Below are 27,096 nucleotides of genomic sequence, written 5' to 3'. Positions count from 1 at the left end.
AACCACCCTGGTGGCTAGTTCCTAGAACTACCCGGTGCGTGTCAGAATTTGGTCACTTTATACATCATTATTAGCCTGGGAAAACCCAGACAACTTCCGGCTAATTTAAATTTGCTCTGAAAGTTAGTCTGGCAAAGAGCTCATTCAAGCCCGAAATCGCGGCACCAATCAGAAACGTTGGGGCGGGCTTTACACGATGACAACAGCGCTGGGATTTTGAAGCAGATTTTGTAGCCTACATTACAAAGATGGATGCCGCCGTCGAACATCACTCGTTCGAATCAGCTATCGCGTCTGTTTTAAGCGATTTGAACGTTTCCATTTAGTTAGAAACCGAGCAAAGAACAACACTCGGAGATGTTTCTGCTGCTCTGCATACGTCATCTCCTTCATCGCTCTGATTGGGTTTAGGTCTATCCGCGACGTCGGTTGGTGACGCCCCTCTGGAAATGATTTGTCTATGACGCTTTGCCAGACCATAACTCAGTTACAACTGAGAATGGTCTGGTTTTAACCAGGCTACATCATTATCAAACATGCACTCGCATCTCAACTTTTGAATGGAAAGTGCTATTGGTGTAGACCATCGAGTTGTTTTCTGAATGTAGTCATTTCTTTGTGTGTATAACAAGTTACATTTTGTTGTGGAGTGTATGACAAGTTACTTTGATTTCAGCTCTTTCTCAATTGTTTTTTAGTGTCATAGTATTAGTGTGTGTTTCCTATTTTGGCCCTGATGACGTGGACATCATGCGTCAGGACCACTGTATGTGTGTCCATTTAGCTCATGAGACAGTGGGTCACATAAGTCATGTGTGCGTGAAATCTGTCAACATAATAAGAATAAGTAATTAGTGGTGCTGCACTAGTTTCTCTGTCTCCCTCTAGTGAACACAGTGTGTATTACAACTGTGTTTTCCTTTTAATAGATACAAGTATTTGTCTAACAGACTGGAAAGTTGGTCTGTAAAGTGCTTGAAGTATATAATGGAAATGTTTTGGCCTCTTTATATCATATTTTTTTTAGGATGTATGTGAAAGCCTGTGGTAAGCAGAATTCCAATGAAGTGCTCTAAGCTTCAGTGTTGACCTCAGGCTGGGTTTTAATTCTGCTGACTGTTGTTTTTTATGACAAGTGTCTGGCAGTTTGGCTTTAGTTGCTGAACAAGGGTGTCAGGTGGCACTTAACAGTTAGATGCTACACACAGTAAAGAACGTGCAGAGAAGTGTGTGTGTGTACTCTGTTACATGCGCTGTTTAGCAGTGTACCTACCAGCTTGAGCATTTGGGGAATTCCCAGACCTGGAAAAATAGAGTTATCGCAGGTTAACAAATGTGGAGAATTTATATGTGGATATTGTGTGTGTGTGTGTGTGTGAGAGAGAGAAACAGAGACTGTGGTGGGGCTCACATTCATAGAGGGGCCAAATTAAATTTGTAATCAAATACAAATCTGTTTTCTAAATGCATGGCATTGATCTTATTTTGAGCATTTCATTTAAGTTTGACCTCATAATTCTTAATCAAAATGTCATAACTCAACCGTTTAGAAGAATCGGGCTGCACATGTACAGTGTGGACCCTAGCGTTTGTGTAAAAGTGAAGTATACTTTGGACTAAATATACCATTACCTAGATTTAAGATACAACATACTTATTATTTTAGCAAGTAAATTAATACAAGATGACAGACATACGTTTTATGAAAATAGGAAACCAAAAATACATTTAACATGTAATAACCCCATGAACAGACATTTACAATGATTAAAAGCCTCATTATCATAAAATCATCCTAACATTTTTAGGATAATGAGGCTTTTAATCATTGTGAATCACTTTCGAATATTCACATTTTTAGGCTAAAATTAAAAGATTGCAATCTCGATTCAAACACCCACATGATCTTATTCTTAATTGACAACTATTTTCCTGTGTCTATTAAACCTTTGACAAGCACGATCACAGCAAACATTCAAATCTGCGTTTACGCTGCCGCTGACCCAGAGAGAGCAGTTGTCGTGTAGGTATAAAACAGCTTCACAAACAGTCTTTTCAACCACACATTCATTCTGTCTTACAATAATTCAAATGATCACAGAAGTACTGGAATAAAAGTTTATAGTTTGGATATAAACACTGATGTCTGTCACCTTTCATAACTCGACGCTTCAAATAAAGATTGTATATCACGTCTAAGTGGTGAAATGCGACTGTTAAAAAATCTATTTGTCATTGAATCATTCATTCGAGAAATTTATTCAAAGATGCAGATTTATCCAGTAATAAAATAAGTGACCTTTTTGAGTGAGTCATTGAATCATTCATTCAAACAGATTTGTTTTTGAATAATTAATTAAAATTAATTAAATATTTTTAAATGGACCACAGCAGTTAACATTTTGTCAGAACCTCGAGTAAATTACATGTTATTTTGTTTCGTTGTCTATTCAGAATCGTGGGAGAATCTTGATCTCTATTTAAAAAAAAAAAAATCTCAATTTATCCCGATTCATGCAGCTCTACTGCTTTATACTGTACATTATATATACTGGATTGTTTGACTTCCCAAAACCATTTGTTTTCCAAGACAGAGGCGCTTAAATAGTACATAAAAAAAATCCATCCTCATGCCGTTCCAAACCTTTGTTTGGATATGTTCTTTTTTGTTTGACTCCTTCCTTATATAGTGAACTATGTGACATTCACTGTGTAGTGAACAAATCAGCAGTTTTGCACACAATATATTCATGAATGCATAAAATGTAGCTTATGTTCTGGTCAGCAGAATGGGGTAGTAGACATCAGCAGAGGCTAAATTCCAGTTTTCCAGTCGTCTCTTTCCAAGCTGACAGCTTGTTGTATGAGAGAGACTTTTAGAACCATGCTGACGCTAAAATCGTTACAACGAGGATTCACTGAAACTTAACATTCTGAACAAACAATTCCTATTTCATCAAAATAACAATCAGGCCTAAAGATCGGATGTGAAGCCAAATTGTATTTGTGTGCAGTGTGAAAGCAGCGTGTGATTTAAAAACCTTTTCCGAGCATACATCATCCAGTACGGCCAGAGGCAACACAGACACTCAAACACACACACACACACACACACACACATACATATGCTCACTGCATTCCCTCAGCACATCGTCCAGCTGTTACATAAGACCCTGTTTGGCTGTGAGCTCTCCATTCGCACTAAACACAGAGGTAATAATGCATAATATGTTTTTACACTCTCTCTCCCTCTCTTAACCCACTCACATGCTTCGTCTGAGCCGATCTGATTTCAGAAAACACTCCGTAACCGCACACACAGCCGTCAACCCCGTTATGCCGTGCATCCCTCAAATCTGTGGTTGCACTTCCTCCAAATTTAGATCCCAGTGGTTTTTTACTCATCCTCCGCTTTTGCATGCTGTCTCACTCCACCTCTTTCTCTCCTCCTACACTCTCTCTGGCTTCATGCGTGTAGTGTGTGTGTGTGACTGTGTGTGTGCGTGTGTCAGTGTGTGCACGGGAGACTTGCGGCATTCTTCTGTGTACCAGGATAAAGCATGGTAAGCGCCGTCTTTCTCCTCTCTGATGCGTCACTCTGTTTTGTTATACACGTGTCTGTTTTGGTGTGCGTGTGGGGTGTAAGTGAGTAGGGCTTCAGATAGACTCCGAGGGGGATCGTGGGACAGGGGGATTTCAGGGTGCAGCATGATCTACAGCGTAAGGAGCAGCCACTTGGTTTTGTAACAGCTGCAGTGGTCTGATGTGGTCGTACAGGATACATTACTGTGGCTTTCTGAATGCCACTGTTTGGAAGTGTAGTTGATGTAGTATCAGTGCTTCCCAAATTTACAAATGTACAACAGTTCCAGGGTGCAGGTGCTTACAGGGAGAATTGTGTCGTTTCCTTTATGACTTGTGCATATTTGTTTCTTTCTGTCACTAACTATGCGTGTTTGCCTGTTGGGCAAGTGTACGTATGCTTGTTTTTGTTGTGTGTGCATGTGCACTCATGTTCATAGTGTGTGTTTGTTTGTGGGAGGGGGAATTTGTTTTTTTTACACACTTTGGATTTTTCGTTATAAAGACACTATTTTCTCAGAAGTTTTATAACAGACATTTCATGAATAAGTTCCAACACAATGTTATTGTAAATAATATATAATGTAATAATATAATATAATGTAACGTAATGTATTGTGATGTAATGTAATATTAAGCAAAAACAGGCTATCTCTCTGACAGAATATTTAGGCTACATTTACATGACAACGATGTACTAAAAAAAACTAAGAACGTTTTTCCTTTGCGTTTTTCGCATACAGACAAACAACATTGTCAAAACGATCGGCGTTCACAGAAATCTGCGAAAACAACTAAAAACGCTGTATGCCAGGCCAGTAGTTGGTGATTGTATTTGTATGCATATTTATATAGTTGTATGTATTTGTAGTTTTATAGTAGTTGGCGATCTTTGTAAAGAAACGCTAAGTGAACAAGTAATACACATGCGCACAGGGGCGGCGCCAGATAATTTTTAACGCAGGTGCTGAGGGGGTGCTAGATCATTGACAGGGGGAGCTGCGCAATTAGCCTATATATATATATATATATATATATATATATACACACACACACACACACACACACACACACACTATTATTTAAATGAACAAAATTTATGTTGAGGTGTGCTCCAGTTCACGTGCAATGCAATCGCGCCCGCGCCTCCTTATCTTTATCATATTGTCTGTTATATATTTGCTTTATTTAGGCTATTATACCCAGTCAATTGGTTGATAAAAAATGTATTAAAATTAAGATACAATTTATACAAAACGAAATTCACTTTAAAAAAGGCTTTCTACAAAACAAAACTTAATTTATAGCTACTTAACATAAAAAATAAAAATCCTTTTCCTTTAAATCCTCTTGTCTGGCTTATGCTACTCCGAGCAATGTCCGAACCTGGTATTTTGAGCACTTCTTGCGTTGTTTTTGCCTTTTCACGATGACTCGCTTGGTTTAGTCCTCAGTTGAGTCGCTTTGGATAAAAGAGTCTGCTAAAATAAATGACTAAATGTAAATTTAGTGGTCAAAATGACCCATCATATCTTCCGATATATCGCGCATCTTAGCTGTTTAATTTTCATAATCAGCATAGATGTAAAAAAAAAACACATTATAATATTTTAACAAAAATGAAATTAAATGCGCTTATTTAATGGCTACAACACACATATGTACGTGGGCCTGACTCTCTAAATATTGAAACAATTAACTGAAGTGCAGTTAATTAATAGTAAATGTTAACTAATCTAATTACCGATTTTTTATACACCGATTCAGAGGTCTCGTGAGTTCAGTGTTGGACATGTCAGTTGTTTCAACTATTCAATAAAGTGAATTGTTAGAATGAGTCATTCGTTTGCGTATCGGACGTGTCAGGACGTCTACGGCACGCTTGTGTGATTATCTCGGCAGTTTAGGACATCACACAAGATTTGCGTCAATACAGAAAACATATCACTGGATACGTTTTTTCGTTTATTGAAATGTGGTTTAGGTCAGCTGAATGGGCGGAACGCTTTTTAGAGACGATAAGCTAGGCAACGTGTTTTTTTTTTTAGCACAATTCACACACCGCGGTAATTCAGGAGAACAAATCTCCAAATGCTCCACGTGAAACTGCGGTCTTCCGACCTTTTACTATCGTGTCAATTGATTTTGATTAATCTGCGCGAGAAGTGTTTGAAGACGTGAGAGTGCGCGCGGCCGGGGCTCTCTCTCTCTCTGCTCGTGATGCGCCCTGTCAAGCGCAGCAGTCATTCTATTCTACATCACTCACCGATCAAAAAAGGCTTTGGCGGGACAAAAATTTGCCGTTATTATGTCGAAATACCGAGATATTATATTGAAATAACGACTTAATATCTCGAAATAACATATATTTGAATATAATTGATTCCAGACATTATTTTGGGGGTGCTATCGGGGTGCTTTGGTCTTTCTTGGGGGTGCTGAAGCACCTGCTAGCCCCTCCCTAGCGCCGCCCATGCATGTGCATGACGTCACGGTTTTCAAAAATTCTCGTTTCGGTATTTTACACAGAGACGATAACGGAATCGTTTTCAAAAACGTGCACTTTAAACCCCGTTTTTAAAATGTGCATTTTCAGGCCCCCAAAACGTTGTTGTCCTGTAAAAGAATGGCCAAAACGCATAAAGTTTTCCATTTTTAGTTGAAAACAGTGTCGTGTAAACGGCCTCCGAGTCTGACATGTAAAAACATGCATTTTTATTTTTCATTTTTAACATTTTATAAATTAGATATTACAAAAAATCCTAAGTTTTTAATATAATATAATGCAAAACATGTTAGCTCTTGAATATTTAGTCTGACAAGTAAACACAAAAATACTATATTATTACAATAACTATAATATAATATAATACAAATATTAAATATTTAAGATATGACATGTAAACAAATGCTAAAAGATGGCATCTATAGGTGTTGTAACCATATCATGAATTTTAGCACAGCTGGAACATACTGACCAATCAGAATCCAGGACTGGAGCTTTAAGATTTATAACAGATGCTGTGGATGCAATGTTTCCGTTCCAATACAGTCATTAAAAAAATTCCAACAACATCCTGCAACAAATTCTGACACCAAGTATTTGGCCTCAAAATTTGGCATTAAAAATGTCAGATAAAAAAAAAGAATGTATGACTGAATTAAATTACAATACTTGGTTGTTCTCAACCTTTGCAATTTGAATTAACTTTAATTGTGCAATATGTGTCTTTTATTCTTTCATATTCTTTCATTATTCAGCATTTCACAAATATTATTGAATAAATTACCATATTATGTTATAATACAAATATACATTATTATAGTATATTATTTGCTCAGATGTAGTTTGCAACACTTATTGTAGATTGACCCACTCAGTGTGTCATATATGATAAGAACAACAACACTTTATGACACTATACACATGATGGTATCATACCTCTTAATCACTGGTGATTCCCATCATGTGTGTGATGTATAATAAGTTGAGATAACAGCAATATGAGATATAGACAGATAGATTCAGACTGAAGCTCACCCTTTGCTTCACTGGATGGTCAGAGGGACAGCGTGTGTGTTCACTGAGGCGAGTGTGTGGTGTGTTCACTAGTGTGTGCTTGCGGGATAGGGTTGACTAAGGATACCACCTGGAGGGGCTTTCAACAACAGACATAAAAAAGAGACTGTAATTAAAGGAGGGGTAGGCAATTTTCAGAGAGACTAGCAATAGCGAGCTAGCTTTGAAAGCATAAGATCCCACCCTCCCTTCAGAGCGTCTCCAAAGCCACGCCTCCTTCATAACACAGCAGGGAGCAAACAAAAGCGCCATGAGAGACGGCATTAAACTAGCGCATGTCTCAAAGCACATAACATTACAATAATAATGATCGTAAACAACTGAAAAAGCACTGACCTGTACCCCACCTGACTGCTGCAGATTCATTTCACCGTTGATAGTGTCTTTATCAAATATCTTTATCAATTTGCATGTCTAAAAAAAGTATGACATTTATTACATTTAATTCTAATTTATTAAATTATATATATATTTTTTTTACTTTTATGTTTTACCCTAAACCTGACCATTTCTAAACCTAAAAAAAAGCCTCTTGTGTTGCACTCCAACACATTAGGTGTGTTCGACATCGGCTGCGGCTGGATGTAACTGATCGGCGAGAGTTGCCGCGTGCAGGCGGGGAGGAGCTGCAAACGGAGATATGAAGCCGGACACGTTGTGGCTCCCGTAGTTTGCTGCAATTACGTCAGTCATCATGGCAGATCACGTGGTGTTTGTATACTTTACCACAGCTGAAGTGAAATAAATGCAATATTTGCAAAATACACAGATGTTTCAGAGACATTTTCATTCAATACTTTATGTAGGCCTACTGCTTCATACAGCATCTGTTTGAACAAGAATAAAGTTCAAAATAAGCCTATATCAATGAAGTGGAGTCAACGTTTTTTAATCAGTTTTATTTTGATAAACATGACACAATATAACATCGCGACTACATGAAAAGAGTGTTTACTGTTATAAAAAACTGATTTGTGAGCTTTAGTGGAACTAAAGGTGTGAGAATAAACACGAAACAAACGTGATCGTTGTCATGCGGTGAATCCGGCCAATCGTGGAACAGCTGTGTCGTCATCAGAGCTCTTGCAGCCGCTCTTGAGAAGCTGCGCTGGCTGAGTCCTCCGGCTACTCTCGAATCGCTCTCGCGCTACTTTGATGGCATACGTCACAGTCACGTGGCGTCGGCGCTGTATCAAGTCGGACAAAATTTCTAACCGGCATGCACTGCTTCAAGTCAGCCGGCGATCGGTCTGCGCAGAGCTGCATGAAGTCGAACAAGCCTAATATGTTCGCACTTCCTCTCCGATCCCATCCCTTTGCTTTCTGCTCTGTTTTATATGAATAAAGACCAAAATGACATTACATTATTGTGACTGCACTTTTTCTGGTTTTATGTTAAGTGTAGTAGGAGTCGGGTTATGCGCTGGCTATATAGGCCTATGTAACTATGTGGCTGTTCAAATTGAAAATCATACCTCAACAAGTCATGATGACAAAATAATATAATTTTCATGAAGACAAAATTCCCATGCCCTTTTGCTTAAGTGGAGGTTTGGCATGAAAGGTTTTTCATCGAAAGCAATACGTTACTGGCTGCGTCGCTGGGCATGTTTGCTGTCAGTATGATTGCATTTGTTCTCTTGAAATGGGTTGACTTTTTAAAGAGAGCAAGAGGGGAGCAACCTCGCCCGTCAGCATGTGGGACAGGTGTTCTGCAATGCCCGTTTCAGTTTTAAAATGTATTATCATAGCTCTCAAAAGTGCTGGAGAGACCAATATTCTATGCTTTTGTGTTATTTGTATCATATTAGGTGTAAACAGGGCGGACCTTTATTATGAATAATCAAAAAGAAGAAATGTCACACAGAAATTGTTAAATATAGGATACTGGGGTAACCGAAATAAGGCACTTTAAGCCACATAAACACTAATAACATGTTTAGGTTGCGTGTGTTAGTTTGAGAGACAGCGTATCTGGCTTAACCTCTCTGGAAGTGTAATAAATGGACATTGACAGGCCAATGACCCTTTGCTCCCGAGCCCACCCCACCCCCACCTCCTCTCTCTCTCTTCCATTGATGAATGGAGAGGAGATTGAAGGTCAGCTGAAGGGGAGAACAGGCCCTCACGCTTGCCGTGGCGATTACACATCCCTGTCATTGAATGTGACAGGTGTGTGGCAGTTGTGGAAGAGATACATATTGTATCTGGCAGTGCCTCTGCATTTCATTTTTTTTGTGTGTGTGTGCCTATTGGGTTAAAGGCTGGTACAAGTTTTCAAGGACACGTATTGGTACATTATAGACTTGACTGGTTCTGTTTAATTCGAAGTATGCGTTTGTCCAGTTGTGTGTCCATTACCATAGTTTCAGTTTTTCATATTCACACGTCAATCCATCCTTAATCTCATTCTTTAAGTTCTGTTTTAGACATGTACCTATCTTCTGACACATACAGCTACATTGGCAGTCTGTGTTAAAGTGACCGTGTTCTACATTTCTATAGAATCTTACACTGTACCAAAAACAGTGAGATTAAACAGGCTGTTTTTGTTACTGTACCTGCTACTGTAAGAGTTCTGTATTTAATTGACTTGTGTTATGAATGGCTAATTGAATGTGAGAATACTAGCCTAATTCACACTGTCGTTCATCAGAGTGGGCTGAGTTGCTGAATGGGCGTTGATAAATGTAAATGTTGGCGGTCATGTTATGTTGTGATGTTATAACCATGACTATTTCAGAATTACCTTTTTTTTTAAAGCAGTTTAGTTTTCTTAAATGGAGAGATGAAGCTTTGTGTTGTGAGTTTTAGAGTATGTTTAAACTATTTTATTTTAAAAGAGCAAGGATTCTGTTGTCCATCGTTTATCCTCTTTCAAAATATAAAAATTGTTGGGGGATTGTTCTTCCAAAAAATGAAAATTCTGCCATCATCATTCACTCTCATATCTTTCAACCCACATGACTTTCTTCTTCTGATGCGACACAACAGCAGACATGCTGCAAGAGAAATACTGGCCATTTGCCATAATAGTAAACGATAGTAAGTAAATTGAGATTCTCTTTTTGTGTTTAAAGGAAGAAAGTCAGTGAGGTTTGAAATGATATGCATTTGAGTCATTGATGACAGAATTCACTTTTTTATTTTTATTTTTTTATTTTTTTGTCAGCGAGCTATCATTGTAACTAGTTTGTTGCATGTTTCATTTTGTGTTTGAAGATAATCTCTCTCTGGAGGTCTTGGCAAACGTGTGCAGTTGTGTCCAGTCAAACTGGCAGTGGGGTTGCTGCCACCTGTGTCTTGAATGTGTCCTCTCCCTGTAGAGCACTTGCCTGTGAGCCGCTGTAATGATGGGAATGCTGTTTATATGTGTTCCCCCTGCTTGTGGCTGCAGTGTTAACCCTCCTCTTCCCTGTTCCCTCTCTCCCTACACCAGGCCCGGCTCACCTCCTGCTCATCCACTTATAGTGTCACAGAGGTACAGCATGTTTTACACTGCGCCGCCTCTCAGAGACTCGGCCAATCATTGCTCACACACCTCACACGTGCACAACTCATCCCTGTGAAGCAAGTCTGTCTCATCGGTTCATTTATTTACCCCCAAAATGCCTCATAGTTTGTTTTGTGTGTTTGAGAGTGTGTTTGTGTGTGTGCTTCAATTCATCAGTTTCTCGTGAATTGTGAACTTTTCTGTCTTTAAATAAGGATAAAGTGATCAGTAATTAGACAAATGTATAGCATAATATGTGGAACATTTTATGATTGATTAAAAAAAATATTTAAAGCTGCTGTAAGCAATTTTTTATGAAATACCACCAATCATCAAATTATTATTGCATTATTTTAGTGTTTTTTTGTATTTTCTGTTATTCTCAATGGTGATTCTCATTACTTTAATAGGTAGTTTTTTATTTATTTAATATATTAAAGACAACAAGTGTTGTCATGATACATTAATACTGTTAATTGTACAACATATAGAGATAATATAATACCATTTAAATAATATATCATTGTTTTTTTTCACATTACAGTAATTTTCCAAAAATATTATTTAAAGGGGTCATATATGCCATTTTTGTACAAGCTAATATGATTCTTTAGGGTCTAAATTAAAAGTTTGTAATATACTTTAATTAAAAATTCTCATTAGTATTGTAAGAAAACACTTATTTTACCTGGTCAAAAACAGCTCTGTGTTCAGCACGCCGTTTCAGTGCATATGACTTTAAATGATAATGAGCTTTGCTCACCCCGCCCCTCTGTTCTGTGCTACACCGTTTGTAACACAATAACCATAACGCGTTGTTCATTATAAACGTGGGATTATGAATTATATTGAGAACGTCGTACATAGAAAACATGCTGTAATGTGCCCTGAGTGTAAACCTTAAGGCTCGTACACACCGGGACGAATATCGGCGCGCGTTATTCGCCAGCGTTTTTCAACGCGTTTTTTGTGTTCACACCCAAGCAATTTTCGCTGACGATGAGCCGAGTGAACATGCCAATTCATTCCCTGACATTAGATGGTGCTTAATGTAAAACAGAAATAGTCCTATGTTGTAGTCGTTGTCGCGTTTGTCATATAGTTCTTTATGTTCCGACACCAACGAGACCAGCAGCTCTACATTCATCTTGCCTTGCATCTTCCTCGTCTTATTTCTCCTCGGCAGTGTAGACTCTACTTGGCGTATATCTTCTTCGCCGTTGCGTATGTGTGCTCGCCAAGACTGTTTTGTGTTTGAGCGCCCCCAAGTTGTGTTTTACTGTAACTTCAGAAGCTCCAGACACGTGAGTAAAAGCGCCAATCTCATTGGTCGGATAGTTTTTGACGCGGTGCTTCAAACCCAAAAAAACGAACCCGAGGCGTTTTTTTAAAAATGACGCTTTTACGCGTGGCGTTTTTCGTGTCGGTGTGCACACTCACATTGGCGCCCTTTGTTTAGTCACGAGGCGTTAAACGTCGGCGAATATCGTGCGCGAAATTCGTCCCGGTGTGAACAGGCCTTTAGACGCATTCATCGTGAAGCCTGCAAGCGATTTGCAAAGATTAATATAAATATTAATATAAAGGTTAATAAAACGTTACACTCACTTCAGTTCTTCTGGGGGTTCAGCAGGAACACGAATAGTTGGTACCGATCCTTTATTCAGGAGCAGCTTCTTAGCAAAACCAGCTTTATACTGACCCTCCTCGTTTATAAAGCAGTCTGCTGAGAAATGATTCGCGCAGACATGAAAGCATTGACGTTGCTCGTGGGGAATATTCCCTTCGAAAACAAACTCAGCCACTGCGTCTTCAGCGGTTCGGATTTAGGAACATTAAAATGACTGCTGTGTTCGTTATTACACCCAAGAACAGAACACCACAATCGCTTAGACGCCATTCTGCTCATAGACAGTGCTCCAGCATATCAACAATGACCGCGCCGGTCCGCGTGGACTATGATTGACAGCTCGCTCACGAGCGAGGGCGGGTCTGTGTTGAAACGCTGCTGTCAATCAACAATCGTGGGAGGGGCGTTCGACCTTGTGACGTCACACGGTCGAACGGCTTGATTTGAGACAGAAGAAAACATATAAGGAGATAAAAAAAAAAAAACACTGGATAGATTTTTATCATTATATGATGGTTGTGTACAGGCACTGCCAACACACATTTCAGTACAATCAACTTGTAAAAGTGCATGTATCATTATATGACCCCTTTAATATAATATATTTTTTCTTTTTTTGATATGATATGATTAAGACATGTTCTTGAAAGATTTGATGAGATTCACCCCTTGGAGGGCGGCTTTTTGTCGAGAGTGTATAATAGGATGGGGAATGGTGGCAGAAGTTAGCATGATTTCTGAATTGCTTACAGCAGCTTTAAAAACCACCAAAAACACGCTTGTCCTTCCAGACTAAAGACTTTTATCTCTCATAATATTGTACTTTTCTGCAACACTTCCAGCTTCACAAAGTTGGAGGAGTTCTAGAAATGAGCTTTAATACAATCATGAGTGCTCATTATCCACGGAAGCCTCTTTTGTTCTTAGAGATCAGATGAAAAATCGGCGTAACACACAGAGACACGCTGCAGCTGCTTTGCTCCTCTTTGGTTGCGTAGTAGAAGTAGTAGGATTATTTTGCTGTTATGACTTTTCGCTTGATTCCCCCTCATATTTTTCATATCAGTGTTAGATGATCCTTAGAGTGTGTGTTTGTGACAGTGTATATTGTGAAGTGTGTGTGTGTTTGTTGACGGGCAAGGCTGTATCAGGTGAGTTACTGTCCTGTGGCTTCCTCCAGGCCTCACGGAGAGAGTTCAGGGCTCACCTGGATGAGGTCATCACGCTCAAGTCAAGGTACTCTACCTTGGACCAGGTAAACAGATATCCCTTTCTCCCCTAATCTTCACATAAGTCAGCACTCAGTCAATCACACATACAAAAATGCACCAGAGTCTTCCCTCAGAGTGTTGCACGTGGCCCACAGCCTTCTGATGTAGCATCAAGGCACTTTTTGTTATAGCTTTGACTTCTTGTCTTAAACAATCTCTCTTTCTCTCTAACTTTGTTCCAAAACCTACCTTGCTTTACCGACTACAAAGATGGCTATCTTAGCGCTCCTCACATGAAGTTTTGCTATTTAATTAAATATATTTATAATTAACATCTTTCTTGACTTTTATGCTATTTTTGATTGTTTGTTGCAATGCATTTTGGTATTTCTGCATTCTCGCTTCTAACAATTTGGCCAAATTAGTTATTTTAGAAGGAAGTCCCCATTAATTATTAAATATTCCTAATTTAATGCAGTTGACACTTTTAGCTAATTTAATCTAGCTAATGGTTTCTTTTCTTAAAGAGGACCTGTTATGCTTTTTTACAAATTTCTTTAGAGTGTAATGTTGCTGTTTGAGCATGAAAAAAAGGTCTGAAAAGTTACAAAGGACAACTTAAAAAGGGAGTTATTCTCTATTTTAGTAAGCACTGTTTCTGAACTCCCTGAAACGCCTTGATTGTAGTCTTGAGTTTTCTTCCGGGAAAGAACATGTCACAATATTCCTAATTTAAATAATTCCCGCCCCAGACGCATGCAAAATAAAGGGGTGAGGCCTGGTTGAGTTAGTAGTGTGTTGAAACCAAGCGGCAACCTTCCTGTCTCTCTCTTGAAACCAACACGGAACTGACTTAACCCTCTGGGGACTAAGCCCTTTTTGGTCCGTTTTCTCTATTTTTACATTTGGGCTTATAAACCAATATGTAATGGAGATGGAACACTATGTGTTTGGTATCTATGGATTCAGAAGACCCTAAGATAACATACGCATGCATGTAATGTGTTTATAAAGGAAGTATGAGTGAAAAATGAACTATAAACTAGAGAATTTCAAAAACGGAAATTAGATTTTTGTCATTTATTTCTGAAAATCACACATCACACAACAATAGTGAACAGTTTTTGAACAAAAAATATATTTGTCAAAGCCTTAAGGCCAATTTATACTTCTGCGTCGGGTGCGCGCAGTAGGTACGGCGTAGCATACGCACAGACGCGTACCATACGCCGTACCCTTCGCCGTAACCTGACGCGCACCTCCTCAAAAATGTAACTACATGTCGCGACGACGCGGACCGCAAGATCTGTGATTGGTCGGCTTGGGAGCATCGCGTTTCCTCCTATGTATTTCCGGCGTGTTCTTCTGCACCGCCCGCCATTTTTAAATTCTAAGTACAGCGAAACTGTTAAAAAAACTAAAAAATTACCTTTTCCACCTCGATAAGCTCCAACTCCAACATGATCTGCTCTCTTTCAGTCGACATTGCTTGTAGTAACCTAAACTCAAAACAGCCGCGAGGAATCTTCTTCTTCTTGCCGCGAGGAATCTAAACACAGTGGAACATTAAAACCCTCCGCCGCCAACTAGCGTTTCGGCGCTGTACTGCAGAGCAACGCAGACCTAAACGCAGAAGTATAAATGCTCATGACGGCGTCGCCTACGTGCGTAGCGTACGCCGTACACTACGGCGTACACTCGACGCAGAAGTATAAATTGGCCTTTAGCTTGACAGACTTGTGTAATCGTTAAATAAAATGTGTAAAGAACAATGAAAGATTTAAGTTTATTTACAAATAGTCCCAGGCGTTTTTCTTAGGAATGCTTAGAATTTTCTAAGCAATGCTTTCTCCTCGTCACTCTCCAGTGATTGTTCCAGAGCTTGTTCCACCGTAAATCGTTTACTGCTTGCCATCATAAAAGTGCTAAAACAATAAATAATGCTATAATTGTATGTATGTGTATATATATATATATATATATATTATAATTGTTCTGTCTCTCTCTCATATAAATCTCTGATAATCCACTCCGTAAGCCTCCGTTCGCTCTCTCTCCTTCTCTCCATTCAACGCTGTTTGCATCATATCCCTAACTATATAGTACCACCCCTTGCAAGGCTACAGAGTCCTCTGATTTGCTAGAAACCTCATGGTAACCTTCCTCTGATTGGGTAAGAAAAATATTTCTCCATCGGCAATTTTTCAATTGGTTGTTGTTCGCGGAATCTGCCAAACAACATCGATTTCATTGGCCTTTTACATAGTGGTATTGCGCAACAAGGAAGTGTGTATATTTACAAGCCGGGTATCACTGTTTTCAGTGGAATCTGAGGAAGACGGTAAAAAAGACCGAAGCTCTCTATCATTAATAGTTTTTAAGATAATTACACATTTGTAAAAGTATGCCATTTTGGGCGGTACCGCCCAATCCGTCCCCAGAGGGTTAAACTGCAATTCATCGACTGACCGCTAGAGACAGGCTGCAAAAGAGAGTCAGTCTATGTTAAAATGCCCAACTTTACAGCAGAAAAAAAAGTGTTTACAGCCTGGTGCAAAAAGTGTTTTTTGTCTACATAGCTAATTTTACCCTTCATGACAACTGTGAGGAGGGTGAATTTTTGTATAACTCATCCGTTTAAATAATATTAAGCCTTAAAATTCTGCATAATTAAGGGCGTGGCCACTTGAGTGACAGGTGGATTGCCACTGCTGTCATTTATAGCCGTTTGTCTGCTGTCTGTTAGCCCTGCCGTAACGTCACCTCAGCTAATCCCGTTTTTTTGCCCAAATTATTATTTTTTTGCCCATTTTTTTATCCGGGAGTGACGCGCTACCAAGATGGCGAAGGCCGGCTCCACCCACTTTGGGCTTCATAAATGTTCTTCAGAAACCTACGGGTGACGTCACGGACACTATGTCCATATTTTTTTACAGTCTATGGTTGAAACTCGGTTATGTTGAGGGGCGTGACATTTCCGAAACATGCTCGAAGCGTTTGACCAATCACAACACACTGGTCCAGCCGACCAATCCGAACACATTGCGTTTTTCGGAAGGAAGGGCTTCATAGAGACAGGAACTAAACAGAGCGTTACTGACAGACTGGGAAGAGAGGTGCTGCAACAATGTTAATATATCTGAAAAATAATGTGTTGTTTAATATTCAAGCATGAAAACCTGTTCTAGTAGACCCCCAAAACAAATGAAAGATTTTAGAAAAGGGCAATATAGGTTCTCTTTAAAAAAACACTGATACCAAAAAAATTTATACAATACAATACAATATACTTTAAAATAAAATAAGATGCGGAATTTATGCAAATTCAAAGTTTGAGATTAATCAGGTTGACTATTGTTTTTAATCAATTAATTGCCCTATATAATTATTCTGCCTACCTTTTGGAGCAACTTTCATGTCAGGAGTGTTACTATGATGCCTTAAAATACTGTCTAGTTAGGCAGCTCACTAAGTTTTGGAATACAGTATCTCTTTTTACCACTCTCTCTCTCTCTCTCTCTCTCTCTCTCTCTCTCTCTCTCTCTCTCTCTCTCTCTCTCTCTCTCTCTCTCTTTCTCCATCCCTCTTTCCGAGCTAATAAAATGGCTCACCAGCATTACAGATGTTAGTTTCCATACTGTCTTATCAATCATTTCTGATTGGTTAATCACAGAGCGGAGTTCCTCTTATTGGGCCTGACACTCTCTTGTTAATAATTCATTCCCCATTGCTATTTCCCAATTACTCCATCTTCATTTCACTGGTCAGGGATTAACTCTCATCTGCCCGTATGCTGACACATCGTTCCCCACCCTATGTGTGTGTGAGGACGTGTCTGTTTGTGAGAGTGTGTTTTCAGTCCACTAAGTTCTTTGGTCCCACTCTGATTTAAAGAGACGTGACATCGCTGCATTGCTTTCATTGCCTCCATCCATTCCTTCAACCGTCCTGTGATCATTGGTTACCTGTCATCTTCACTATGAGCTCATGCTGTCTATTTTTTGATGAAAGGATGTTAGATGTACAAATAGGAGGAGGGGAAGAATAAAAAGTGCCACGGATGTACAGTCTTCCTTGCCTGTACAGGATTTGGTTAAAGATTGCTGGTTAACGGGATGCTACCAGTCTTAGATCTGCATGTTTGTGTTGTTGTGTTTGATATACTGTAGTTAAACTAGCCCATTTTTTTTAATACAACTAATACTACTGGATTTTTAAGGGAAGACAAGGTTTATTTGATTTATTTATTTGATTTTTATTTAAGTAAATAATTGATTGAACCGGTTTAATGTTATTTAAGTGCATTAACTTTTTTAAATAATTATTTTATTTTAATCATCTTATAATTCATTGAGTTATGGCCTGATATTTTATTCTGCATTTTAGCAGCATTTTTTTGTGTTTTCATTATGATCCTTTTACTTACTATGATAAATCTAAATCTAGACTCTCTAAAATCTAAATAACCTAAACAATAACTTGTAATCTAATAAATAATACTCATAATGTATTATTATACCTAAAGTATATACAGGGCTGCTAGTTGATACAAATTAATCACAGTTAATCTTATAGTATTTTTTTTAGTTAACATGATTAACCTCAAACTTTGAACTGCTACTTTTTTTTAGTGTAGTGCATTCAGTTATATTGTATTCATCAAGTAATGGGATTACAGAATTACAGAAAGAAAACAAATGAAACTGAAACGGTTTCATTAACTGTGTTAAATAAATTATTCATATTTCATTCATTCATTTGCAGTAACTCTAGGTGTATGGTTTTCTAGGATCTATGAAATAATGATTATAATGTATTATTACACAAAGTTTAAACAGGGCTTTCAGTAAATTAAATGTATCTTGAATTATGACAAATTATCTTAAACTTGCCTGTATTTTAGTTGACAATTTTTGTTTTAGTGCATTCAGTACTTCGAAAACAAGTGCAACTAAATCATCCATCCAATCCAATCCAATCCAATCCATCCATCCATCCATCCATCCATCCATCCATCCATCCATCCATCCATCCATCCATCCATCCATCCATCCATCCATCCATCCATCCATCCATCCATCCATCCATCCATCCATCCATCCATCCATCCATCCATCCATCCATCCATCCATCCATCCATCCATCCATCCATCCATCCATCCATCCATCCATTGTGCAAACTCTAAACTGTTCTGGTGGCCATTAGCACACTGATAATCAACACCACTGTCTTTTTCCGGTGTCCTCTGAAATCTCACTGGAACAAAAGTGCAGTATGTGCCATGTGATTTCGCTAACTGTGCGTGCCGAGTGACATTGTGCCTCACCGCACCCCTCTTCCTCGCTAACCTGTGCAACCTTCCCGGCTGGCCGGCATAATGCCCACCTAAACATTAGAAACAGGAGCGAATGACGTCCAGTCAGATCTCTCTTCACCTCTCAGTGCTCATTCGTTGTCATCTCAGCTTGTTGTGTGTAAACTGAGCGAGCGCTGTCTCAGAGAGCCTTTAAAACTCATTCGGTTTTCTTTTTTTGGTCTCCCAAAGCTTCTCCTTTGCTCTGTCTGTTGTAAACCCTTTTGTTTCTGTTCATTGCCAAAGCTCCACTCTAGGCTGGAGGGGCTCAAAGATGATCGCAGGAACCATAGGACCTTCGACTCGCGAGTAACTATTCCCAACCCACGCAAAAAAAAGGAGCTGCTTCCATCCGCAAACTCTGCTTTGCGTCAGGAGTCCAAACTCCTTGCTTTACACTCTTCTTCTCTCTCCCTGTCTTGTTTCTTTCCTCTCTCTTTCATTATCTTGTCTGTAGACGTTGCTCTTTCTAATGCTCTCTTTGTTTTATTAGCCGTTTGGTGTGTTGGAGTCTCTTGTGGACATTGAGTTCTGTTTCTTAGATCTTTTTTCTCCTGTTTTTCCGTTCCTTTTAAGTTTTATCTCCATTTAGATGCAGTGTTTTATTGCTGTTTGCTGTATGTGAGCTGCGCCTCATTGTTTTCTTCCTCTTCCTCTCTCTCTCTCTCTCTCTCTCTCTCTCTCTCTCTCTCTCTCTCTCTCTCTCTCTCTGCTCTGTGTCGATCATTGATTTGTCGTGTTGGTGCTAGTCTGTTGTAACTGGATCGTGAGTAGAAAGGATTTGGGACTTGCTTGTGTGTCTCCCCCTATAGGCCAGGGGCATTGCGTCTCAGCACGAAGGACACATAAAGGGCTGTTTTAACGCTTTCATGCAGTAAATCAAAAACGTAATATCTATAGACTTCAGCCACTATAGCCTCAAGTCAATGTGTATTTTTGCATGGAATTTGATTGCCCTCTCATACCATTACTCTTGGCCTAAGGGAACTCCATACTTTATGATACTTTGTATTGGTAGATTCCACAGTTACAGCTGAATGTATAATCAAATTTGCTATTATTATTATTATCTTAAAACATTCATGGCTAATTTTGAGAGAAATTCAGCTTAAAGGGGGTCAAAATTAAACTGAATGGGAGGGAGTGTTTGTAGTGTTATTTTATGGAGCTTCCTAGATGTTAAAGTCAACTTGAAATTGAGACTGTTTTTGAAATAAATGTATATTTTAATAGATATGTAAATAATAAATAATGAATGGCCTCTGAACTGACTGTTCTTATCTGACATCAAGTAGGCCACATCTAGGCTACTGTTGTAGGAAACTAAACTTTTCAAAAATATTACATAACCATATAAAATAGCATTGGATTTGAAAAAGGAGAATTATCAATGGGATAAGTCGAAATGCTTTTAAGGCTAAACTTGACCTTTAACCTCAAGTTCCAGTCAAAAAGCAGACAGAAACCCCATTTTGTTTTTTACACCCAATTTTCACGATCCAATCAATTTGTGATGGATAAAAGCAAGTTCTACATTTTTTGTTCATGTGGCATTACTTGAGCAGTAAAATGAAAAAATAAAGGTACCATAAAAGTAGTATTTTATGTCTTCCGAAGCTGTACAATAGTGTTTTGTGTGGATCCAATCAAAATTTCCACTTCAATGTTTTGATAGGAAATGCCCACAACTGCATCTCTAAAATGCATCACATTACAGGATTAAAATGTTTCATGTTGACTTTAATGTCTGTTATATAAGATACGATTCTGGAACCGGGTTGGTTTGGGCACTAGAGTGCTAACATGACATAACACTTAAATTTTCAGCCTTGCAGTCCATGCATTAAGCATTTTCAGCATTAAGTCCATGATGATAATGATAATAATGGCAGTAGGACTGAAAATGTTATTTTCAGTTTGTTTGTTTGTTTTCAAGCTAGTTTATTTTGGTTGTTTTGTCTGAATGTGTAGATGATCACTCTGATCTTTATGAACCCTGTCAGTGGAATGCTAACTCTCCTGGACGGAGGATGGGGCTCCTTTTGTGTGCTAACTCTCTTCATGTCTTTCTGTCTTTCTTTTCCCAATTCCTTTCTCTCTCTCTTCCTCATTCCCTCTCATTCCGTCTCTCTCTCTATATCTGTAGGTGCAGTCACGATGCAGCAGCAAGGAGAACATCCTGAGAGCAAGTGGGTGACCGATTGTGGATTATCAGTAATGTTTGTGCACATGCGTTTGAGAGCATGTGTAAATTCTCACTCTTTGTATCAGGTCACAGTGCAGTGGACATCACCAAGGTAGCTCGGAGACACCGCATGTCCCCGTTTCCCCTCACTTCTATGGACAAGGCCTTCATCACTGTGCTAGAGATGACTCCTGTCCTGGGTACCGAAATCATCAACTACAGAGGTAAGCTCTTTGTTTGCGCATACCAACCCTAAACTACGCCAAATGCCTGATCCCACAAAGTTAAACCAGATGAGAGAATATATTCGCAAACTAGGGATGTCAAAAATATTAATAAAGTATTTTAAAATGATCAATCTTGGTGAAATGGTAAACGTGAACAAGTGGGATACAAATGTGATCAAATCAAATATGAAATCTGTGCATTAGGACTTGCAGTGTAAATTCAACCTATTAAACCCGCAACTGTCATTGATCAATCTTGGTGAGATATTGGTGAACGTGAACAGGTGGGGCAAAAATGTGATCAAATCAAATATGAAATATGTGCATTAGGACTTGCAGTGTAAATTCAGCCTATTAGACCCGCAACTGTCATTAATATTAATCAAACAACAATATAAACAAGAAAGAGTCTGCTCTTGGCTGAATAACTTTAGTAGCTGTTATGAACAGCAAAGTGTGTGTGTGTGTGTGTGTGTATATATATATATATATATATATATATATATATATGTTTACCTTAAAATACAGGGATGTATTCTCTAGCTTTTTTTTTTTTTTGCGTTGAAATTGGTATTGAGAAACATGATATTTTACTAGTATTATTATAAACTACTGGCATTTTACAAACTTATCGTAAAAAAAAGTCTAAACTATTTCTGTTTACGTCATTCTCTGAATTTTTTTGTTGTTGATTGCCTTCTAATTTGTTCAACAACCAGTAAAAATGATCAGAACAGAATTAAAAAACAACAATGGATCATTGCACTATAGTGTTTCAGACTCTGCATGGAGTTCACAAGGATGAATTGTTTCATTTAAAAAAATGTTGTCATGCATATTTTAGTATTTAAAATTCAGACTCATTCAAAAAAATGTTGTGAATAAGCCTTAAAGGGATAGTTCACCCAAAAACCAGCATTATTGTCATCATTTATTCACCCTTATGTTGTTACAAATCCATATGACTTTCTTTCTTCCATGGAACACACAGTAAGTTTTGAAGAATGTTCTTGCTACTCTTTTTCATACAATGTAATTTGAAGAGCCATGCATCTTAAACATCTTAAAAATACTCCATATGACTACTTTCATTATTGTAAAGAGCATTTTGTTATAGAAACATGCTGTCATGAATAAGTTCTTTTGTTCTCCACGGAAGAAGGAAAGTCAAATGGATTTTGAAAGACGCAAGGATGAATGAACGATGAAAGAATTTTCATTGTTTGTGGGCTATCCTTTTAACATGTAGTACTGTCCCTCTTATGATACCAAACTGTGTTCTCATTGGCTGTTGGACTGTGGTGTATATAGGCCAGTAAGTGCTGAAGGCATATAGTCACCAAGCTTTTTGCTTTGCAGGCTTTCAGCTTTAGCTTTTTCATCTTTCCTTCCTGTAGCTCCTCATCTGTCACACATCTGTTCGTTCTTTCTTTCACCCCATCATCTCTCCATCTTTCTAGCTTTAATCTTGTTGCTCGTCCCATTCGCCGTCCTCTGTTGTTTTTTAACTCGCTGACCTTCTCTGAAGCTTTGATGCCATTGTGATCATCTGAAGACAGATCCTGTGATCAGTTTACACACAAATCCAACCGTAAAGGCCTTCTTTCTGAATTTCGGAAAAACTATGTTACTCAATTCACATGAACATCCGGAGCAGTCCAGTCCCACTGGTTAGATTAAACAAACAAAAAACAAAAAAAACTATGGGATGTACTTTATGGTCAGTGCACCAAAAGCTGTTTAGTTTAGCCCATGCTATTCTTTTTGATGGCTCTTTTTTGACTTTTCATGGCCATCACTAACACAGAGCAGCCACCCTTGCATGTGGATGTGAATTGTGCCACCAAGACACAGGTCTGAGCTGGGCGTTAATGTCGGTCCATGTGGTGGGGGATAGTGGGATTGCCCATGTGGTAGTGTAATGTGCCCAATGCGTCTGGCAGGGCCCAATGCAGATGACTTGGCCCCTCCAGCACGAAAAGGCGTCTGGCGCCAGACTGGCTCAAGTTGGCGGAAAATTCCTCTCTGCACTGGCGCCGAAGCAGAGGCAGAGAGTATAGCCCTGGCCAGTGCCGAACAAGCCCCAAAGTTTGACACAGGTCAGTGAGCACCTTACCCAGCACCTTCATGTCCGGCGCACACCTTCGAGCATGCCTGATGCTCATCCGGCCCCAGTAATGTGTGGAATAGTCATCCATGCCTCAGTGCCATTTCACCTCCAGACCAGCAGGGGGCGGTTGAGAGTTGTTTGCTGCCACTGACGAGAGGGTGGAAAAAGATACTCATGTCAAGGACTGAGCCAAAGAACGTATATTGACAAGAAGTGAAAGCCAATAGAACGTTCCATTGCAACACCAGCGCCCAGCAGCAGCCCTACGCGTCCGCCATTTTGGGGTGAAAGCGACAGTGCAGAGGTCATTTTTAGGTTGAAATAATTAGGTGATTATTTTAACTCACAACAGTTAACGTTATAGCAGTTAAAAAGAAGTCGCTACTTAACCAGGCTTTTCCCCCCACATAACTTGAGACAGGGAAGTTGAAGGATTTAATTAATTATATTACTCTCCACATTTAGTGTGACAGGTAAGAATAAAGTGATATCAGTTCATAAAGTTAAAATAACGTTAGACCGTTTCCCAGGAGGTACACATAACGTTACATACAAAAATAAGTTATCAATGAAATAAATAAATTCAGCAAATAAATGTAATTGTACTAAAATGTAAATGTTGGACAAGAAATATATAACAACAATAGAATAGCTTTACAGTAAACTGTTTTTTTGCAGTACTATCTTATATTAATGACCGTTAAAGCAAGACCATGTAAACAAAAAAACACAGCCACTGTCCAAAGTGGCAATTAAAGTTATAGGATAACGGACACAGCAATGCATCATGTTCTATGCGATCATCATGTTTGTAGCATGATCCAGGGGATTAAAACGTACAAAATATATTTCAGACCTAGTGGAGTTGGTAACTAATAATAGTAGTAAATGTGTAAAGTTGCATACAATGGAAATACTCACTAATGCAAGAAAAAACTACCTCAAAAAGCTGTTATCGTCCAGTAACTCCAGTTGGAATTTTCACCCCAAAATGGCGGCCGCGCTACCGAAGCGCCACCTAGTGGCTGTTACCAAAAAAGCATCAGAGTTTCGCCTCTTGTTCTTCTATACTCTTTGACTGAGCTGAGTGTTGCTGAATCACAATTTGCATACTTTTTGTATACTTGTATGCAAAGTATAATGTGACAATTTTAGCCATTGATTGTATACTCTTAAGTATGAAGTAAGCCAGTACAAAATTGTGACAAAAATCGTGTCTTGATGTTACATCAGTGAATCATTGCAAACAAATCCACTTGCATTGCATGGAATGATCCATCCAATCAGAAATGGTATGCCATTTGAGTACCTTTTGACATACTTCTTTAATGTGACACTATTACGGATAGTATATCGAATTGGGATTCAGCTCATAAGAGGCAAGTGATTCACTGGAATCTTTTGTTTTCCTTTAGCTTGTTCCACTGATTTGGACATGGCATGGTTGTCATACATAGTCAACGGAATCATGTTCCATGTTTGGCTGTATCTGTTTGTTTTATCCATGAAGAATGGCCTAGTTTTGAAGAGCTTTGTTGTCATTTTGCGTACTAGATCATTTGTCCATGACTGCTGCTATTGAAGCCAGTGAACGCAATGGTTCGATATGTCAGTGTGCTTGCATACAAATCCAACAGTAAAAATAAAAACAACTTAAAGCAAACATTCAATACACAAGCTTTTCCGACAAAACCCACCAGCACCTCAAACATTGTGCCTTCAATCTATCAGTAACTGTGTGTAGAGCTTCACTGTTTCCTGACAGATAAAAGTGATTGATTTTCAGCTCAGTGCGAGCACAAGGAGGGCAGGTCCAGATCAGCGTAAATAGAGGAAATATCCTCACCCAGCCAAGTAATGTCACTCATAAATTTTGGAAATGCGTTGTTCATACAACAAGATGGGTGTAAGTTATGAGCGGCTGTCTGTTTTAAAACCTCTTTCTGTCACCTCGGTTAATAAAATGAATTTAAAATGTATAAATGGTCTCAGCCTTGGAGAAGATTGGCTATTTAGAGTATGCTGAGGTGAGAGCCTGTTCTGCTGGATTTTGATGTATAAGAGTTTCTAATGGACCGATATAAATTACCAATAATAACCAATAGGTTTGCAGATATTGCTGTCTACATCTATGTCGACACACACCACTATTCAAAAGTTTGGTGTTGGTAAGATTTGGAAACAAGGGTTTTCAAATCTTAACAAGCCTCAACAAGGCTATACATTAATTTGACCAAGATACAGAAAAAACATGATAATATTGTGAAATATTATTACAATTTAAAATGTATATTATATTAAATGTAGCCATTACTCCAGTTTTTAATGATTTGGTGCTCAAGAAGCATTTCTTATAGTTATCAATTGGAAACAGTTGTGTTCCTTAATATGTTTTTGTGGAAACTGTGATGCATGTTTTCAGAATTCTTTGATAAATAGATTAGATAATTTCTTTCAAAAAAATAAATAAAATAAATCTCACTGACCCCAAACTTTTGAACTATAGTGTACGATTGGCTGATGTTATGGCTGATTCTTTTTTTTACCCCTTAGGATGAATTTAAAGAGGAAAAAATATATAATTAGAAAAAGCAACTAATCAATCTAGTTTTAAAGGATAGATTAAAATAGTTTTAAAAATGTATTTTTTAACTTCTTTTTCTTACCTCTCTCTCTCTCTCTCTCTCTCTCTCTCTCTCTCTCTCTCTCTCTCTCTCTCTATATATATATACACTCACCGGCCACTTTATTAGGTACACCTGTCCAACTGCTCGTTAACACTTAATTTCTAAGCAGCCAATCACATGGCGGCAACTCAGTGCATTTAGGCATGTAGACATGGTCAAGACAATCTCCTGCAGTTCAAACCGAGCATCAGTATGGGGAAGAAAGTTGATTTGAGTGACTTTGAACGTGGTATGATTGTTGGTGCCAGAAGGGCTGGTCTGAGTATTTCAGAAACTGCTAATCTACTGGGATTTTCACGCACAACCATCTCTAGGGTTTACAGAGAATGGTCCGAAAAAGAAAAAACATCCAGTGAGCGGCAGTTCTGTGGGCGGAAATGCCTTGTTGATGCCAGAGGTCAGAGGAGAATGGCCAGACTGGTTCGAGCTGATAGAAGGGCAACAGTGACTGAAATAACCACTCGTTACAACCGAGGTATGCAGCAAAGCATGTGTGAAGCCACAACACGCACAACCTTGAGGCGGATGGGCTACAACAGCAGAAGACTCCACCGGGTACCACTCATCTCCACTACAAATAGGAAAAAGAGGCTACAATTTGCAAGAGCTCACCAAAATTGAACAGTTGAAGACTGGAAAAATGTTGCCTGGTCTGATGAGTCTCGATTTCTGTTGAGACATTCAGATGTTAGAGTCAGAATTTGGCGTAAACAGAATGAGAACATGGAACCATCATGCCTTGTTACCACTGTGCAGGCTGGTGGTGGTGGTGTAATGGTGTGGGGGATGTTTTCCTGGCACACTTTAGGCCCCTTAGTGCCAATTGGGCATCGTTTAAATGCCACGGCCTACCTGAGCATTGTTTCTGACCATGTCCATCCCTTTATGGCCACCATGTACCCATCCTCTGATGGCTACTTCCACCATGTCACAAAGCTCTAATCATTTCAAATTGGTTTCTTGAACATGACAATGAGTTCACTGTACTAAAATGGCCTCCACAGTCACCAGATCTCAACCCAATAGAGCATCTTTGG

General features: G+C 38.8%; 1 protein-coding gene across 16 annotated transcripts in view; it reads left to right on the top strand.

Annotated features, from left to right (window-relative positions):
* Positions 1-27,096, top strand: part of gphna (gephyrin a) — a 107,807-nt gene that overhangs the window by 55,957 nt on the left and 24,754 nt on the right. For 4 of the 16 annotated variants that reach the window (XM_056245654.1, XM_056245653.1, XM_056245652.1 and 1 more), the window contains 5 exons: positions 10,602-10,643; positions 13,466-13,540; positions 19,097-19,159; positions 20,997-21,039; positions 21,122-21,259. In XM_056245654.1, the coding sequence (XP_056101629.1) occupies positions 10,602-10,643; positions 13,466-13,540; positions 19,097-19,159; positions 20,997-21,039; positions 21,122-21,259 (361 nt within the window). Of the gene's footprint in view, positions 1-10,601; positions 10,644-13,465; positions 13,541-19,096; positions 19,160-20,996; positions 21,040-21,121; positions 21,260-23,205; positions 23,362-27,096 lie in introns of all 16 variants that reach the window. The other 12 variants (XM_056245648.1, XM_056245646.1, XM_056245643.1 and 9 more) reach the window with 8 other exon arrangements.

The sequence above is a fragment of the Rhinichthys klamathensis genome, unplaced genomic scaffold (genome assembly GCF_029890125.1).
Source record: "Rhinichthys klamathensis goyatoka isolate OS25496 unplaced genomic scaffold, OSU_Roscu_1.1 h1tg000032l_1, whole genome shotgun sequence".
NCBI classification, from domain to species: Eukaryota; Metazoa; Chordata; class Actinopteri; order Cypriniformes; family Leuciscidae; genus Rhinichthys; species Rhinichthys klamathensis.
The sequence above is the reverse complement of the archived record's forward strand: the minus strand, read 5'-3'. Positions and strand labels throughout refer to the sequence as shown.